General features: G+C 35.5%; 1 protein-coding gene across 2 annotated transcripts in view; it reads right to left on the bottom strand.

The window, feature by feature from the left end:
* Nucleotides 1-16,391, bottom strand: part of phf2 (PHD finger protein 2) — a 34,403-nt gene extending 18,012 nt beyond the window's left edge. The window contains exons 1-9 of one of the 2 annotated variants that reach the window (XM_051123434.1): nucleotides 15,756-16,391; nucleotides 8,685-8,770; nucleotides 5,954-6,068; nucleotides 5,547-5,707; nucleotides 5,272-5,413; nucleotides 3,754-3,940; nucleotides 2,819-2,981; nucleotides 2,646-2,733; nucleotides 1,178-1,284 (exon numbers count right to left, since the gene is read on the bottom strand). In XM_051123434.1, the coding sequence (XP_050979391.1) occupies nucleotides 1,178-1,284; nucleotides 2,646-2,733; nucleotides 2,819-2,981; nucleotides 3,754-3,940; nucleotides 5,272-5,413; nucleotides 5,547-5,707; nucleotides 5,954-6,068; nucleotides 8,685-8,770; nucleotides 15,756-15,853 (1,147 nt within the window). In that variant the 5' untranslated portion in view covers nucleotides 15,854-16,391. The remainder of the gene's footprint in view (nucleotides 1-1,177; nucleotides 1,285-2,645; nucleotides 2,734-2,818; nucleotides 2,982-3,753; nucleotides 3,941-5,271; nucleotides 5,414-5,546; nucleotides 5,708-5,953; nucleotides 6,069-8,684; nucleotides 8,771-15,755) is intronic. The other variant, XM_051123433.1, reaches the window with a different exon arrangement.
* Nucleotides 16,392-16,434: the final 43 nt, after the last annotated feature.

The following is a 16,434-nucleotide window of genomic DNA, read 5'->3' as shown; positions in this document are numbered from 1 at the left end:
CAGAGCCCATTATTTCCATCTGGATCCAAACACTCGTCTAGTGCCATATTAGTAACATAAGATCCTCTCTAGGAAGGGCTGTGTTCTAAATAGGCAAATTGGTGAAAGGTCCAACTTTCCTTAAATCATTAGCAGCAATGCCTAGGACCGTGGTCGCCCTGTCAGAAACGCTCAGAGCATGAAACTCGCTGAAAGAAGCAGGGAAACTTTACACCAGAAATAAAAATGGACTACATTTTCAACCGAACCCATTACTGTTCAATAACAAAGGCCATTCATATATCAAACTGATTACTTCAATCCAGAGGGGCCTAAAAACAGTCACGCGCCTTTTTGGAGCACCGGCTTCGACGTTGATTACATTGGACTGGATACACAGCCACTACAGGAAATATATTCCACACTGCATTTAAATTAATAACATGAACATAAAGTGAAAGCCGAAACAGTGAAATGAGAAGGGAAGCAATAGAGCTGGCGGTGGCCCAGTCGGCCTGCTGGGCCAGGGGCCAAGGACTTTTTTCCCCTCTACCTGAAGTCACACACGAGAGCTGAACCCTTGAAAAGATGACCTTGAAAGCCGATTCCCCCATCTGAACATCAGATAGCTCGGAGACCAACTGCGGTCCTTTTCGCAATGTGCGCTCTACAGCAATCTGGCAAAATTAAGTAATGTGACGGGGTAAAATGGTGGAAATATAAACATACAGTCCAAGGCCAGATGAGGGGAGTTTAAACACCAGGTTGTAATGGAGCAAGTGATTCTGCCTTTTGAAGCTAATCATCTGTGAACTCCACGATGCACCGATCTAATGACTGCAATAATATGCTGGCTATCCAGAACCTCCTCATCTGCTCAGCAGGCCCCTTCCAGGATCACGCACGAAGCGGGGGAGAAGGAAGCCATTTGAGTCTACCTTACGACATTAGATCTTTTTATTTCCAGTCCCAAAGTTCACCATTACGGATAAATCTTGCGCTGTGCGGGATGGAAAGGCAATTTTTGAAAGCAAAACCTTTGAAGCCACTTCACACATGGGAGTTTTGCTGTGAATGATTTAAGCATGCAATAACAGTGAAATTGACACTTTGTTCTTTTTTGCTTGTTAGTTTTGCGAAACGACAAGACCTACAAACAAGCCAAATAAAAACGAAGGCTTTTATATTTATCACTCACCTTTAAACCGCTCCAGATAGTATTTCCCCACATACCAACATGCTGTTTCGAAGTTTGGAAAAGGAGTGAGGCTGGCAACTTTCAGTCTTTTTTCCACCTCATATGCTCTGAGTAGAGAAGCAAAGAGAGGATTACTGAAAAGTGTGCCTTGAGAGGAAATCGTGGTCTCACACATGTTAGAAAAGCACTTCACAAGGCAAAAGCATATGCTCTTGACTTCCCCTCTTTCTTTTCCTACAGAGGCTTGGAAGTGCCAAGAATAGAACAGGGAAGGTTTGACGCTTAAGCGCTTCAATTGCATCACCGTCCGCCAGTCGTCATTGTATTGCAAACTGCATGGAATATCATTTCAAATGCCAACAGCCAAAAACATTAGGCCTTTATAATCCCACATAATAGTTGCAAAATGGATCAAACCCACTGTACTTAACACTGTAAAGTTAACATACGCTTGATTCTTACTGTTTTGTTACCTGAATGATCCACAGCTGTTTTTTTTTGTTTAGTTATAGTTCATAAGTCCCTTGTTTGTTCTGCCCGCTGTTCTTCAGAAAAATCCAAATTCTTTGGTTTTTCAGCATTTTTGTGTATTTGAACCCTTTCCAACGATGCATTAAGATGCATTAAGAGTCAGGGGTGTAAACTTTTGAACAGAATGAAGATGTGTACATTTTTCCTATTTTGTATAAATGTCATACTTTGACAAAATAGCTACAGAACACACTTACATGTTTCCCAGAGGACAAAATAAGTTACATTTACCCTGGTCTTCAAATTTAAAAAGTTTTCACCTCCCGGCTCTTAATGCATTGGGTTTCCTTCTGGAGCATCGGTGAGTGTTTGCACCTTCTGTAATAGTTGCATATGAGTCCCTCAGTTGTCCTCAGTGTGAAAAGATGGACCTCAAAATCATACAGTCATTGTTGGAAATGGTTCAAATACACAAAAATGTTGAAAAACCAAAGAATTTGTGGGATCTGAAGGATTTTTCTGAAGAACAGCAGGCAGTTTAACTGTTCAGGACAAACAAGGGACTCATGAACAACTATCACCAAAAAAAAAAAAAAAAAAACGTATTAAGAATCAAGTGTATGTAAACTTTTGAACAGGGTCATTTTTTTTATAAATTCAATTATTATTTTCTCTTGTGGACTACATGTAAATGTCTTATGTCAAATATCTTATTCCGGTCAGTACTAAATAAAAAAATAACATGCATTTTGTATGATCCCTCTTATTTTGCTCAAATAATTAACATTTTGCCTATTCTGTACGTAAACATTTGATCTCAACTGCATATATAGTTTAAATAGCAACTTTTAGTACACTACAGTTCTGTTCTGAAACTTAGTGAGATGTTGCTAATCCAGCAATGCATCAAACATCTTCACTTTGATGCATAATGGGAACCTATGAAAAATTCAAATACATAGCTTGTTTTATAGGAAAAAAGGGGAAGATCACTGACCTCATTTGCATCTCCACGCTCAGACTGTGGACAAAATGTCCGGAGAAGGCTAAGCAGTCTACAGGAGTCAGTATTGCATTAATCCAACCTGTCATTACATAATAACAAGGTAATGTTATTATCTTAGAGTCATTTAAAAGTCAAATCTAATTATTGGCACCATGAGACCTCACCTGATGGAATGAAAAGAGTTTGCCCTTGTTTCAGTGTGCACTTGTAACACTTGTCCACTTGATCAGCGAAAAACATCTCACTGTGGTTGGAGGAAGACCTCCAGCGCTCGTACAGAGAAAGGTTGGCAGAAGTGGGCTTGATCAGAAAGAAGATTTTCTCTCCCTTTAAGAAGAAGTGAAATACACAGTTCCACATAAACTCTACAAGAATGTAGAACTGCAGAATGCAGTGATTGGTCAATAAAAATAGAGTATTCCAGAGAACCATGTAATAAAATGTTCTTAAAGGGATAGTTCAACCAAAAATGACAATTCTGTCATTTAATTATCCTCACCCTCATGTGGTTCTCATAAACCCATAACACTTTCGTTCATCTTCAGAACACAAATTTAGTGTTTTAAGCTTTCTGACCCTGCATAGACAGCAACACAACTACATTCAAGGCCCAGAAAAGGTCAGAAATCTCTTAGATTTCATAAAAAATTTCGGAATTCATGTTCCAAAGATGAACGAAGGACATGAGGCTGAGTAATTAATGACAGAATTTTCATTTTTGGGTGAACTATCCCTTTAAAATGTAACAAAATAACCAGTTAACAATTGCAAAAAGGTACAGCAAAAAGGTACAGTTCTGTTGCTGGGGAGGTACCCTAAGGTACAAACTGAAAAGGTACAAATATATACTTTTAAAGTACTAAAATGTACCTTTAAGGTACTAATATGATCTGTTTCGGGATAGGTAAGGTACAAAGATGTACCTTTTCACTTTTGTACCTTAGGGTACCGCCCCAGCGGCAGAACTGTACCTTTTTTTTCTGAGAGTGTATAAATAACTGAATAGCTCATTAATCAGCAAATGATATACTTTAAAATCATTTAAAAATACTTCTTCGTAGTAAAAAGAAGCATTTGAGATATAACATGCAGGAGTCACCTTAAGTACGTGATACCAAACAGAGGCACCTCCACACTCAATGTGGAAGTCTGTGTAGCTGTCTTTCACACAGATCAGACAGTATTTGGACACTTTGGGCTTCCCCAACAATGCATCGTCAGGCCAGTAATTTTCCACCCAGGACAACTTCCGAACTATCTGCGGACTCTCAACAATACTGGCCATTCTAGAGATATAAAGGGAAAAATAGTAAATATTCATGTTACTGAACTCTACTAAATATATCTTTCAAAAGATACACTAAAAAGAACACATTAATGACACATATAAATACACTGACATTCAGTGTTTTATTCAAATAATGTGTTTTTGTTACTTGATTCTGATGTTAAATGTAAAAAATTAAATAAAATGAATTTAAAAAATAATTTAAAAAACAAATTTTAAAAACTTGAAAGCTAAATGCCATTCAATTTGCTAATATGCATGTTAATAAATTACCTAAAAAAATAAATAAATGAGTGTGCATTAGTGTCTTAGTTTTTGCTGTAACAAAATTGGTACCAAAAAAACATAAAATGTCACTATATCTGGGTCATTTTATAATTGTGGGTACATCTCATGTGTGTGAAGTATATTTTTAATATATTTTAATCAATATAAAGCCCCGATGCTTAATTTTCTAGTACACAATTATTTTTTCTCAATCCCACTATTATATGTTGAAAAAGCCATATCTTTTGTTCAAAAATGATGTTCATATCACATACAACCCTTTGTAAAATTGCTCATTCTATTCTGCATTTAAGATTAAATATTAAATGAGGTCATATTAAAATGACCTCAAATATCAATTCATTTCATAGTTTTGTCTTCAGTTAGATTAGGTTATTAAGACATTTAGGTGTGTGCTTCAAAAATAAGTGTTGATTGTGATATAACTTGTTTTATTTGTGTCCAAAAAAACTGTCAAAAGTTACCCACTAGAAAACCCCCCTCAAAAAGGAATGGTTTGTCCCATTCTCGCATAATTTGCACAGTATGATGATATTTTGTGGATGAAACAATAGACGTTATGTTCTCTTTCTTTCCTCTAATATTGGTTAAACTACCAAACCTTTTTTAAGAGTGGATTAATTGACTGTCAACAGTGTTACCCAAGTATTATTGCTGCAAATTTTAACAAGACAAATTAACTAAAACTTTTGTTTTGTTCATGAAAATATATTTCTAAACATACCACATGCTCAGTAGTTCTAGTCTTCCATGTTGAGTACAGGCCCAAAACACAAAAAAATGTCAACTAAGTTACCCGTCAACTGTGTTACCCAGTAAAGGTAACATGGTGGACAGTAGCAAACATAGATGGTATTTTATACACATATTCCTACAGATCACCTTTATATAGCACTTTATACAATATAGATATAGTTTCAAAGCAGCTATGTAAGGTCATGTTTGGGTTTTTGGGAAAAAGGAAAACTTTTTTCTTCACATTGTCAAATTCTAAACGTACAGACTTTGTATAGACTTCCAACTTTTTACAGGACTGCTTACCTTGCGTCTGAAAACTCTAGGTTGATCACATTTAATACTTTCTTTCTGTTTGTGCTGTAGTAATAATCAACAAACTCTTTTAACTTCATCTTGCTGTGTGTCTGTTTGGTTACATCGACAACATCCACAGGAACATCAGGTCCTTTGAATAAAAAAGTAGAAATCTATTAGAACAACATAAATGTACTGCACATACGTTCTTGAGAGGAAGATATTCCATACTCATCGGTAAAAAAGAGGAACGTTGGTTTTATTACACCTCCTAAAATACTTACCAACGTAGTTTTCCACATCACTGACGTAGAACGTGGGTGCAGGCATAGCCATCCCCAGCCCATCTTTCTTCTGGATGAGAATTGGCTCATTGAATCCATTCTCCTCAAGGTAGTCTAATGTTAGCTGACTTCCAGACAGCTTGACCACCACATCTTCTGAACTGCAGTGGAAAGAGGCACCGTCAGCATATTACCTACACAATCTCTCCAAGACATCATAGTGGAATCTTTTTCACATGTCTGGTGGAAAAGTTCAGAGCCTGAGCAAAGCTTATCATGGAGCGCCATCTTCTGGACACTGAATGAACTGAAGGACTTGGACATTTTTAGAAGCACTGGCCCTTTAAATTTTTCACACTGGACTGGGATGATCTTCACAAAGGTGCCTGAACACAGGTGTACGGTACCTGGGGAATGTCCTGCTGCGCAGCTCTTTTATGAACACCTGACTGCCATTCTGAACCGGTCTGACGTCTCCGCTTTGCCCCGTGTCGTGCTTATTCCAGCTCTTTTTCTTTTTCACTGTTAAAATTGTAAACAGATGAAACCACCGAATTAGAATCAGACACAGTGAGCACAATATACTCACATTTTGGTAACACTTTACAATAAGGTTCATTAGTTAACACTAGTTAGCTACATTAGTTAACATGAGCTAAGAATGAACAACACCTCTACAGAATTTACTAATCTTAGTTAATTTCAGCATTTACTAAATGCATTATTAAAATCACAAGTTGTGTTTATTAACATTAGTTAATGCACTGTGAACTAATATGAACAATGAACAACTGTATTTTTATTAACTAACACTTAAAAAGATTAATAATGTATAGTTCATGGTTTGTTCATGTTAGTTAATACATTAAATAATGTTAACAAATGACACCTTATTGTAAAGTGTTACCCATTTTTTGTTGAAACCAGTTACTTAAAGCAAAAATAATAATAAAAACGTTTGCAAACTGCAGAAGCAAAGGCATAAATGTATGAGTGTGTACAGAATATACAATTTTAATCATTAACATGATTCAATTTGTAACCATAACTGTAATTTTAAAGTAAATTATTTTCATAAAAATCGTCTTTATAATCTTTATAATATCTGATAAGACTACTTTAGTTGTAAATCAGTATTAGCTTTTATCTAAAGCTTGTTTTTATTTTTTTATTAAAGGGTTGGATTCATTTAAGACCCTTATATTTTAATTATACAACAATATATTGAAAATTATGTGATTAATTAAAATAAAAATTGAATTGTACCCACACAAAGACACAATAAGTTTCAGTTAGTTAATGTTAATGTATTTACATGAACAAACAATGAAAAATACATTTATTACAGTATATTAATCTTTGTTTATGTTAATGAAAATAGTCATTCATTGTTAGTTCATGTTAGTTCACAGTACATAAAATAAATTTAACAAGCATATCTTTTGATTTTAGTAATGCATTAGTGAATGTTGAAATTAATAAATGCTTTGAAATTAATAAAGTAGAAGCAGTTGCTGTAGTTCAAGTTAACTAAAGTTAACTAATGTTAACTAATGAACCTTACTGTAAAGTGTTACCAAGAAAGTAAATAAAAATACAATAAAAGCAGTAATACTGCAGAACATAATTTAATAAAATTATTTTATATTTGAATATATTTTAAAATGCTATTTCATTTCTGTGTTTTCAGCAGTCATTACTCCAGTCTTTAGTGTCGCATGATACTTTAGAAATAATATGCTGATTTGGTGCTCAAATGTTTTTATTATCAATTTATTTATTATTTTTGCTGTAAAAATTGTTCTGCCTAATATGCATTATGCATAATATTAATTAAATGCATTAACTTATATTTAAAATAATATATTATTAATAATATTATATTTTATTATATACTACACACTACTAGTCATTAAGAATTTTTATGTTTTTTAAAAATGTCTCTTCTACTCACCAGACCTGCATTTATTTGATACAAAGCAAAAACAGTAAACTTTTGAAATATTTTACTATTCAAAATAACTGTTTTCTATTTGAATTTCTATATTTTTTAATTAAATATATATATTTTTAAAAAGCTACATTTTCAGCATCATTACTCCAGTCTTTAGTGTCACATGATCCTTCAGAAATCACTCCAATATGCTGATTTGCTGTTCAAGAAACATTTATTATTATTATTATTATTATTATTATTATTATTATTATTATTATTATTATCATCATCAATATTTAAAACAGTTAAGTACATTTTTTCTGTATTCTTTGATTAATAGAAAGATCCAAAGAACAGCATTTATATGAAAAAAAAAATTTTGTAACATTATACACTATACCATTCAAAAGTGTGTGGTCAATATATATTTTTTTTATAGAAATGAATACTTTTATTTAGCAAGGATGCTTTAAACTGATCAAAAGATAAAGACATTTATAATGTTACAAAAGTTTTTCGATTTCAGATAAATTCTGTCCTTCTGAACTTTCTATTCATCAAAGAAACCTGAAAAAATTCTACTCAGCCGTTTTCAACATAATAATAATAATAAATGTTTTTTGAGCAGCAAATCAGAATATTAGAATCATTTTTGGAGGATCATGTGATTGGAGTAATGATGCTAAAAATTCAGCTTTGAAATCACAAAAATAAAGTTATTTTATATTTTATTTTATAGTTATTTTAAATAGTAAAAATACTTAAAAACTGTACTGTTTTTGCTGTACTTTGGATCAAATAAATGCAGGCTTGATGAGCAAAAGAGACTTTTTAAAAATCTCAAAACACTTTTGACTGGTAATGTAAATAATACTCCTTAAGATATTGTATCATGGTAAACTATGATATCATGTTGAACTGAATTGATATAACATTGAACTAACTGAATAGTGTGTCAAATGCCTTCTATAGAGCTGCTTATACTTGAACTGAACACATTTCATAATTGATTTGACAGTTGAACTGAACTGAATCAACACTGAGCTGAATAATGACCATATTTTCATTATCACTGACATTGTCTCATTTGACTCTGTTGAAGCTGCTTTAGTATAAAGCGCTATATAAATAAAGGTGACTTGACTTGAGTAAACATCTAATTTAACCCTAATTCATTCGCAGCATCAAGGAAAGATACTTACAGGTGGATTTGCCGTGGGTCTTTTCACAGTTAGGACAGTGATAGATGTCAATATCTGGCGCTTCATCTTCATCCACTCCCACACAGCTGTAACATAAACAAAGAATATGTATTTTATTTCTGCTGTTAATCATGGTTCTGCAAAACAAACAGTGCCTATATATGTACTTCAAAGATCTGGTTCTAATAGAAACTTTCTCCACTGACAGCCATTGAAAATCAGCCGTGATGACATATTCTGAATGGGAATGTTAACAGATGGCTGTCTCCAAATATTACAGACCTTCTTCGTGCAGACAAGTCTCTCTCACATCTACCCACTGCTATTTTCCTGGCTATAGCTACCCCTTAGAGAGGCCCTAGTGGTCTGCTTTGTTTGGCAGGCTCAGGCCACATGTCCTGAGGTTTCAGAGGTCCAAGGCCCCAGGGAACCGTCCTGGTCCACAATCCAGTCCTGCACGGTGGGGATAGTGTGTTTCCGATGATGCACAGCGTTCAGCTTGTGCCAAATATGGCGTTTAGTCTGATGGCCAACAAGCACAACCTTCCTCCAGCTGGCTTCAGAGTCTACCACATGCCTTCTGGCAAAACTGCAGCCGAGATGTCATGTGACATTTTTAACAGTGGCTTTCTCTTCACCACTGTCCCGTAAAGCTGTTGAAGCACCCAGGCAACAGTTGTCGTATCACAGTCTCCTCAGATTGTAACTCCTTCAGAGTTGTTAGTGGTCACTTAGTGGCCCTTGACTTCACACAAGTGATCTTCACTTTACTATTTGTGTCTTGTAAACCAAACTGGGCGGACTAGCGTGTCATATTAAAGAGACAGTCCATGTAACAATGCCAATTCTGTCTTCATTTACTCACCCACATGTTGTTCCAAACCTGTATGGCTTTTTTCATTAGTTTTGGTTCCCATTTACTTTCATTGTATTGTTAAAAAATATAACGGAAGTCAATAAGAACCTGAAAAAACAGCATTTGAATTTTCATTTTCTCTCATTTTCATTTTTGTAATTATTTCACATCTGTTTTACATTCACATTATGAGTCTTCTACTGATCAGCAGTGAAAATTAAAAACAAAAACATTAAATCCACTGTAATTCATTGCTATAAATGAACCAAACATGAAACACCTCCAAGAAGCTGAATACTTTTTACAGGCACTGTATGCATTTTTGTCACCCCATCTGCACAGCAAATGTTCTTCTTCCTATACTAATATAAACCCGATGTATCTATAACACATTCCTGCCATTAGGAGGAGCTGTTCACGGGTCATGAGCAAATACTGAATTGGGAGTGTCCATTATGGCTCTCCTCCAGTGTGGTATAACTACTACGTGTAGTCGTATGAATATCACACACACTGTCCACTCAGATGGTGGGTGGTGTCAGCACCCTTGAATCATAGCAAAAGTGAAAGGAGCCATGTCTCACTGAGCCTCACTACAACAAAGAGTGCATGTGGGTGTGAAGGGTCAAACCGCCCACTCGTGCATCAGGATTAGCAGTGAAATACGCTCTTCGATTTTCTTCGTCTTTTCTCAGCTAATCCTTATCATGAGTATCTGCATGCTGCCATTAGGAGGCCAGTACCTTTTCAATTTAAAGGAGCAGTTCACCCAAAATCTAGTAATGTAGTTATTTATTCACTGTTATGTCATTCCACACCCTAGCATTTTTCTTCCACATAACACAAAAGACATTTTTTGAAAGAATTTTATAGAGACCACAGTGATCAATATTATCTAAAAACACTACAAATAGAATGTATGTTGCATATTATTTACAAAAAAAGCATGACTCTCCAAAAAAATAATAAAAATGCTTTTGTTCCATATATACACACACACTTCTATATATAAAGGTACTCATGTAACATGTTTTTGATAGTAGTTTCAATGTTGTATAAAAATACGATACTGAAAATTATGAAATTTATTAAATGTGCCAATTAAATAATTAAAAATGAAACAAAAATAAAGTTTAAAATAATATTACAATTAATATTTTCACAAAATAATATTATTAATAAAAAATAAAGTTTAAAATAAATATTACAATATTTAAAAATATGATTTTAATTTAAAATAACGGTTTTCTTTTTAATATAGTTCAAAATTACACATATTCCTCTGATGGCAAAGTTGAATTTGCCATTTTACTGTCACAGAACACAAAAGCAGATTTTTTTTTTATTTATAACAACCACAATAGTCAAGATCCAAAAAGCACCAAAAACATTATAAAAAAAATTTTATAATACAAATAGTTCCTTGATTCTGATTGGTTGAGTCTCGTTCTATGTGTTGCTCAGCAACCACTTTGTTGGAACTACAACCCATTCTGTGAAACTACATTGTTTGGCGGAAGAATAAAGTTTTTATTAATATCATTACACTTTATTTGCTGTTTTATTTAGTGAAACCTTACTACGTATATAAAATAAGTTTTATAAAAGCAATAAGCCCCGAGAAGCCGTGGTTTATAGTGAATTTATAACAGCTAAGGGGCTTTAGATACTCTGCTTCACGTTGTGCCTAACAACGGCCCTTAGCTGCTATAAATTCACTGTAAACCACAGCTTTTTGGGGCTTATTGCTTTATTACAAAACGGATAGTTCCGGTCTCATCTGTGTGTTGCATGGCAACCACTTTGTTGCAACCCCAACTGTTTCTGAGGAACTACATTGTTTGGTGGAAGAATATTGTTTTTATTAATATCATTACACTTTATTTGCTCTGTTTTATTTTGTGAAAAAAACCTAACTACGTATATGGAATAACTGTTTTATAAAAGCAATAAGCCCTGTAAAGCCATGGTTTACAGTGAATTAATAACAGGTAAGGGGGTTTTTGGTACTCCGCTTTGCATCGTGCCTAACAACGCCCCTTAGCTGTTATAAATTCACTGTAAACCACAGCTTCATGGAGCTTATTGCTTTTTTATAAAACGGATAGTTCCGGTCCTTGATTTTAATTGGTTGAGTTGCGTTCGAAGCTGTTGTAAATTACTCTACAAACACACACCTTTGTTTACATCTGTGTGTTGCTCAACAACCACTTTGTTGCAACCACAACCGTTTCTGAGGAACTACACGGTTTGGCGGAAGAATAATGTTTTTATTAATATCATTACACTTTATTTGTTCTGTTTTATTTTGTGAAGCCCTACTACATATATAGAATAACAGTTTTATAAATGCAATAAGCCCTGTGAAGCTATGGTTTACAGTGAATTTATAACAGCTTAGGGGGTTTTGGGGGGTTTTTTAACAACGCCCCTTAGCTGTTATATATTCAGTGTAAACCACAGCTTCTTTGGGCTTATTGCTTTAATATGTGCTATTTTACTTGTGAAATACACTGTGAAGATTCTTCAGAAAGGGTTTGAACAACAGAAAGCTCAGTAAATAATACGAGAATTTAAATTTTTGTGTGAATGGTTCCTTTAAGCCCGGTACGGACAGCTTTCTCTCCGAAATTACACTCAATACAACACTTGTTGTGCTGACACAATAGACCTTAAATCGTCAAACAACCATCTGCAATGGATGCACCGCAGAGCGCATGATGATGATGTTTATTTACAGGGCCATTTCGCATGTTAAGTCTCGAAAACCACTTTCCAAAAATAGTCGTGTCTAAGAAACCATCTTCTTAAAAGCAGCAACAACACCTTAAGTACCTCAACGCAGTCGTTGTACTCTATTTTGTACCTGAATGACAAGAAAGTAACAGATCAAGAGTGTAGTAGAACTAGTTTTTAAAAACTCCTTGAGTCACATCAGTCAAAGAAAATTTCACTGAGGAAAACACTTAACTAGAAAACCATTCAATGCAATGAGGCCATCCCTGGAAGAACATACGACTGAGACACAATGTAATTACACACCATCATAACAGATTCAAACAAAAATACAAACCAAATACAAAGAAAAAACACTGTATATTACAATTTTGGTTATTTGCAGTACAAGGTTTTCAATCAATAAATACAACAACAACAACTAAGCATTAAGGAATATACAATGATATTATGGCAGCTCTAAATGATTCTCCATGTAAAGTCATCCTCAAGGCAGGTGCAATTAGTGTAGTATTATAACTTATTTAATAAACATGCGCAATATGCCAAAGCTGCTCTGTCACAGACTAGCTATTATCGTTAACGAGAAAATCTCATTTAGGATCTGACGCGCCACTTGTAGCTGGCATCCTGCCCTGTGAAAGAAGGGAATGATGTCATTCATTACCACCTGAAGAGTTGCGAGCACACGCCCACAACCACAAACAGCAGCATGTGGTCAGGAGGTGTGTTTCAGACGCCTGTGTTAAAAAACGTATTCAGTTCTGTTCGCCAGCCAGTACGCTTGCAGAAATCATTATATCAACATGTTTACTCTTGATGGAAATGCTGATCACAGCAGAACCTTTTGGAACTGATTAAACATTTATGAAGCGTACATAAATACTTGGAATGTTATAGGATTAATTCAGGCAACATAGGAAGTTGTAATAATAGTGTGAACGTGGAACTACTTATTAATATCTTCGGGGATGATGCTCATCTGTCATCTGATCAGTTTTAAAGAAGTTGTTTCTAAAAGCAAATAATGATTGAATTAGACTTGTAGTTGAATTTTAGTGTTAGGTTTAGATGACTTGGCTGCTAAGGGCTGAAAGTGAGGTAAAAAGTGAGTTTACTGAGTTCACATGTTCTTGAACATGCCGCGTAACCTTACAGGATTCCCACACTTTCTGACTTTTTAGCTTTCCAGTCATTTGTGATATTTATTTCTACAAACCATTTGGACTAATTTGAAGGTTCCTGAAAAGAATAAGATATCATTATGGTTTGTAAACATTTAAACCTATATAATTTAAACCCAAGCACTGAAATAGAGTCAATATAGCCAATGAAATATAGCACAGTGCTAACCAGAAAATGTATTTTCACTATATTAATTTCTTTTTCTGGGCCTGGAAAACATAACTTTAACATTTCCTCAAAGTTCCAGGTTTTCCATGATTGTGGAAACCCTAAGTTACTTACAGAGGTTCTTCCAACAAATGCTTAGATGGAAGTCACTCTGAATGAAAGAACTGACAATTCAAAAAAATAAAAATAAAAATAGTCAAATTCTATGCAATGAACTTAAATACAATCAAGCGTGTTAAATAGAGTTGAGTGCACTACACTGTTATCAGCAGCTGAAAGCATTAACAAATTAACCAAAATATTTAGTAAACAAACATGCAAAGGATGTGGGATGTGTATAACTGAATAACAGGCGTTTCAGTTCTACGAAAATCCGCTGAGCTTTCTGCGTAATTCTACAGGCGCAGATTCTCTATCCAGTACTGATAAACATCAGTGTGCATTTTCTAAGACAAAAAATATCTATGCTATATCTATGAATGCTGCAAGTGAAGCTTTTCATGGTTTAGTGCAGCAGTCAAGACTGTAAAATTAAACATATTAATGTATATCTTTTTGTTTTCATGTGCTTTTATTTTAATACATGCAACCAGTTTAAATTTAAGATCTATGCAACGTAAAGCTAATTCTTATTAGCTTTTCATAGAGAAACTAACTTTAAGTTAGCTAAATAAAGGCAATAGATAACTAGTTATTTTGAAGCTGATTATTATCAGGGTTTAGAAGCTAGCAAGCATAAAAAGAAGAACAAAACTAATGCCGTTTGGTAAATATTGTACTATATTATAAGATCCTGCACACAAATGTTGTACTGGTGAACGCTAACTAACTACTATCATAAACATTCAACTTTTATATCGCGTTGTCAAAGTAACAAACCTACTAAAAGACTTAAAACATGATTTCTGCTATAAGACTGCTGTCATAAACAGCTTAATCGGTGTCAACAAAAGCATGTACGTACGATTAAGCCATACTTATTAGTCATAACTGGTTTCTCCCTTCATTTGAGCTCAGATTCAGTCGCCCTACCCTCTCAACAGAGGTCACGGAGGTTTAAAATCACTGAGGGCGGTAAAGCTCGGTCACTCCAACAGAAACAAACACATAAGTGTCAACACAAACAATTCTTTACACGTTTGAATATGCAGTTAACCGCGTATTCAGTCTGACGACGAGAATGAGAGCAGAGTTTACAACGCGTTGTGCGTGTTAAACAGTCACTCTCTTTAGATCGTTAAACGATAATAGGCGTCATGTAGTGATATTCTTGACTGGAACGACTGAACTGTAACAATCACTCGGCTAATTAAAGGGTTAAAATTAAACGCGCGTAAATGTATCAGTCAGCGAACTGGAACGCTTGTTCTTTGTTTACATTGAAGAAATCGAATTTTAAACCTTTTCTGGCGCAACTTTCGCTCTCGCTTCGAAAACAAAACAAACGGCGGGGGGAATTTAAGATGAAATCAAAAAATAACACACTACAGATCGACTCCCATTATTGGATCGAGCTAAACTCGTTTGCTCCGACTACATGCTCCTGTCAGTGATGCTTTACAGCACCTACACGGCGACTGAATCTGAACTTACTGGTTTGGTTAATGATGAATACAGTGTATGATAATGGCTAGATGTCATACATGTTAAAAATGTGCAGAGCAGCTCTGAATCTGCAATGTCTGGCTCGTATGCAGCCCATTACTCTTCCAGCAGACACCAGAAAGGACGAGGACAGTTTTTACACATTTCAACGCACTGGTGTATGAGCAAATCTGGACGAATACGGCGCATAAAGGAAGGTAAAATGTGTAAAAGAAAAGCCATTCGTGCTCGCAGACACCCACGGCTCACTACTACGACAACGTCCAGTCTGAGACGCAACCAAAGCGTGCGATGCACGCAGATCGAGCCCACATCGTGGAAAATACATAGAAATGGCTTTACGATTAAGGAAATCTTTTTGTACCGTTCACAAAAATGTGTCAACCGAGCCAGCTAAATATAACTCCGCCTTCTTCTTCAAGCGGCCCTCGCTCTTTAGAGCAATACAAAATGTGCGCACGGGAGCAAAACGCTTCCATCCAAAACCACACTCAAATAGTTGAACGAAATATTGCGGTTACCTGCCGTGAAACCAGTCTTTGCAGGCGTCGCATTCGATCATAAACTGGGTTACGTCGTAAGGTAATCTGCAGATGCAATAGACGGGTACAGTCGCCATGTTAGATCAATTCACAACAACAGCCGGAGAGATGGATGGGGGCAGCAGGAACCTCCCGTAACACAAACTACAGCGATATGAAGAGCCGCGGAGCTGCTCCTACGTCCATTCGAACGTTCCCCCGATCCGACGTTACAATGTTACGATGTTAAAATGTTTCCCGCGCTGCATTGACGTGTGCATGCCCCCTGGTGACTATACGAGCGCCGAGACTTTCATAAAGCCCAAGAAAATGCATCCTTTCATTGTAATATTGTTACGTCAGTCTACAAGACGGGAAAAATCGCCTCGGTCATGCTGGTCCAGATGAATGGAGCTCATTAAACGCTGCGGCTGCTTCTCAGGGTTTCCCGGGACGATAGAAAGACGAAAATCCACCGCCAGGGATCTCCAGCCAACCGTCGAACCAGCTGCAGCACAGTCTATGACACGTTAATAAGGTCTCACGCAGTTATGGCATAGAAGTGATCAGATAAAAAGAACAGAGGGTTAGTTTACATTTCGACAAGCTCCTCATTTTTAACTATGGTTACGTATACGACATTGCGTAAACTTCAGGCAAAGATGATTAGTTAAGTCAG

The sequence above is a fragment of the Labeo rohita genome, chromosome 11 (assembly GCF_022985175.1).
Source record: "Labeo rohita strain BAU-BD-2019 chromosome 11, IGBB_LRoh.1.0, whole genome shotgun sequence".
Classification (NCBI taxonomy): Eukaryota; Metazoa; Chordata; class Actinopteri; order Cypriniformes; family Cyprinidae; genus Labeo; species Labeo rohita.
This window is presented reverse-complemented; position numbering and strand designations above follow the sequence as displayed.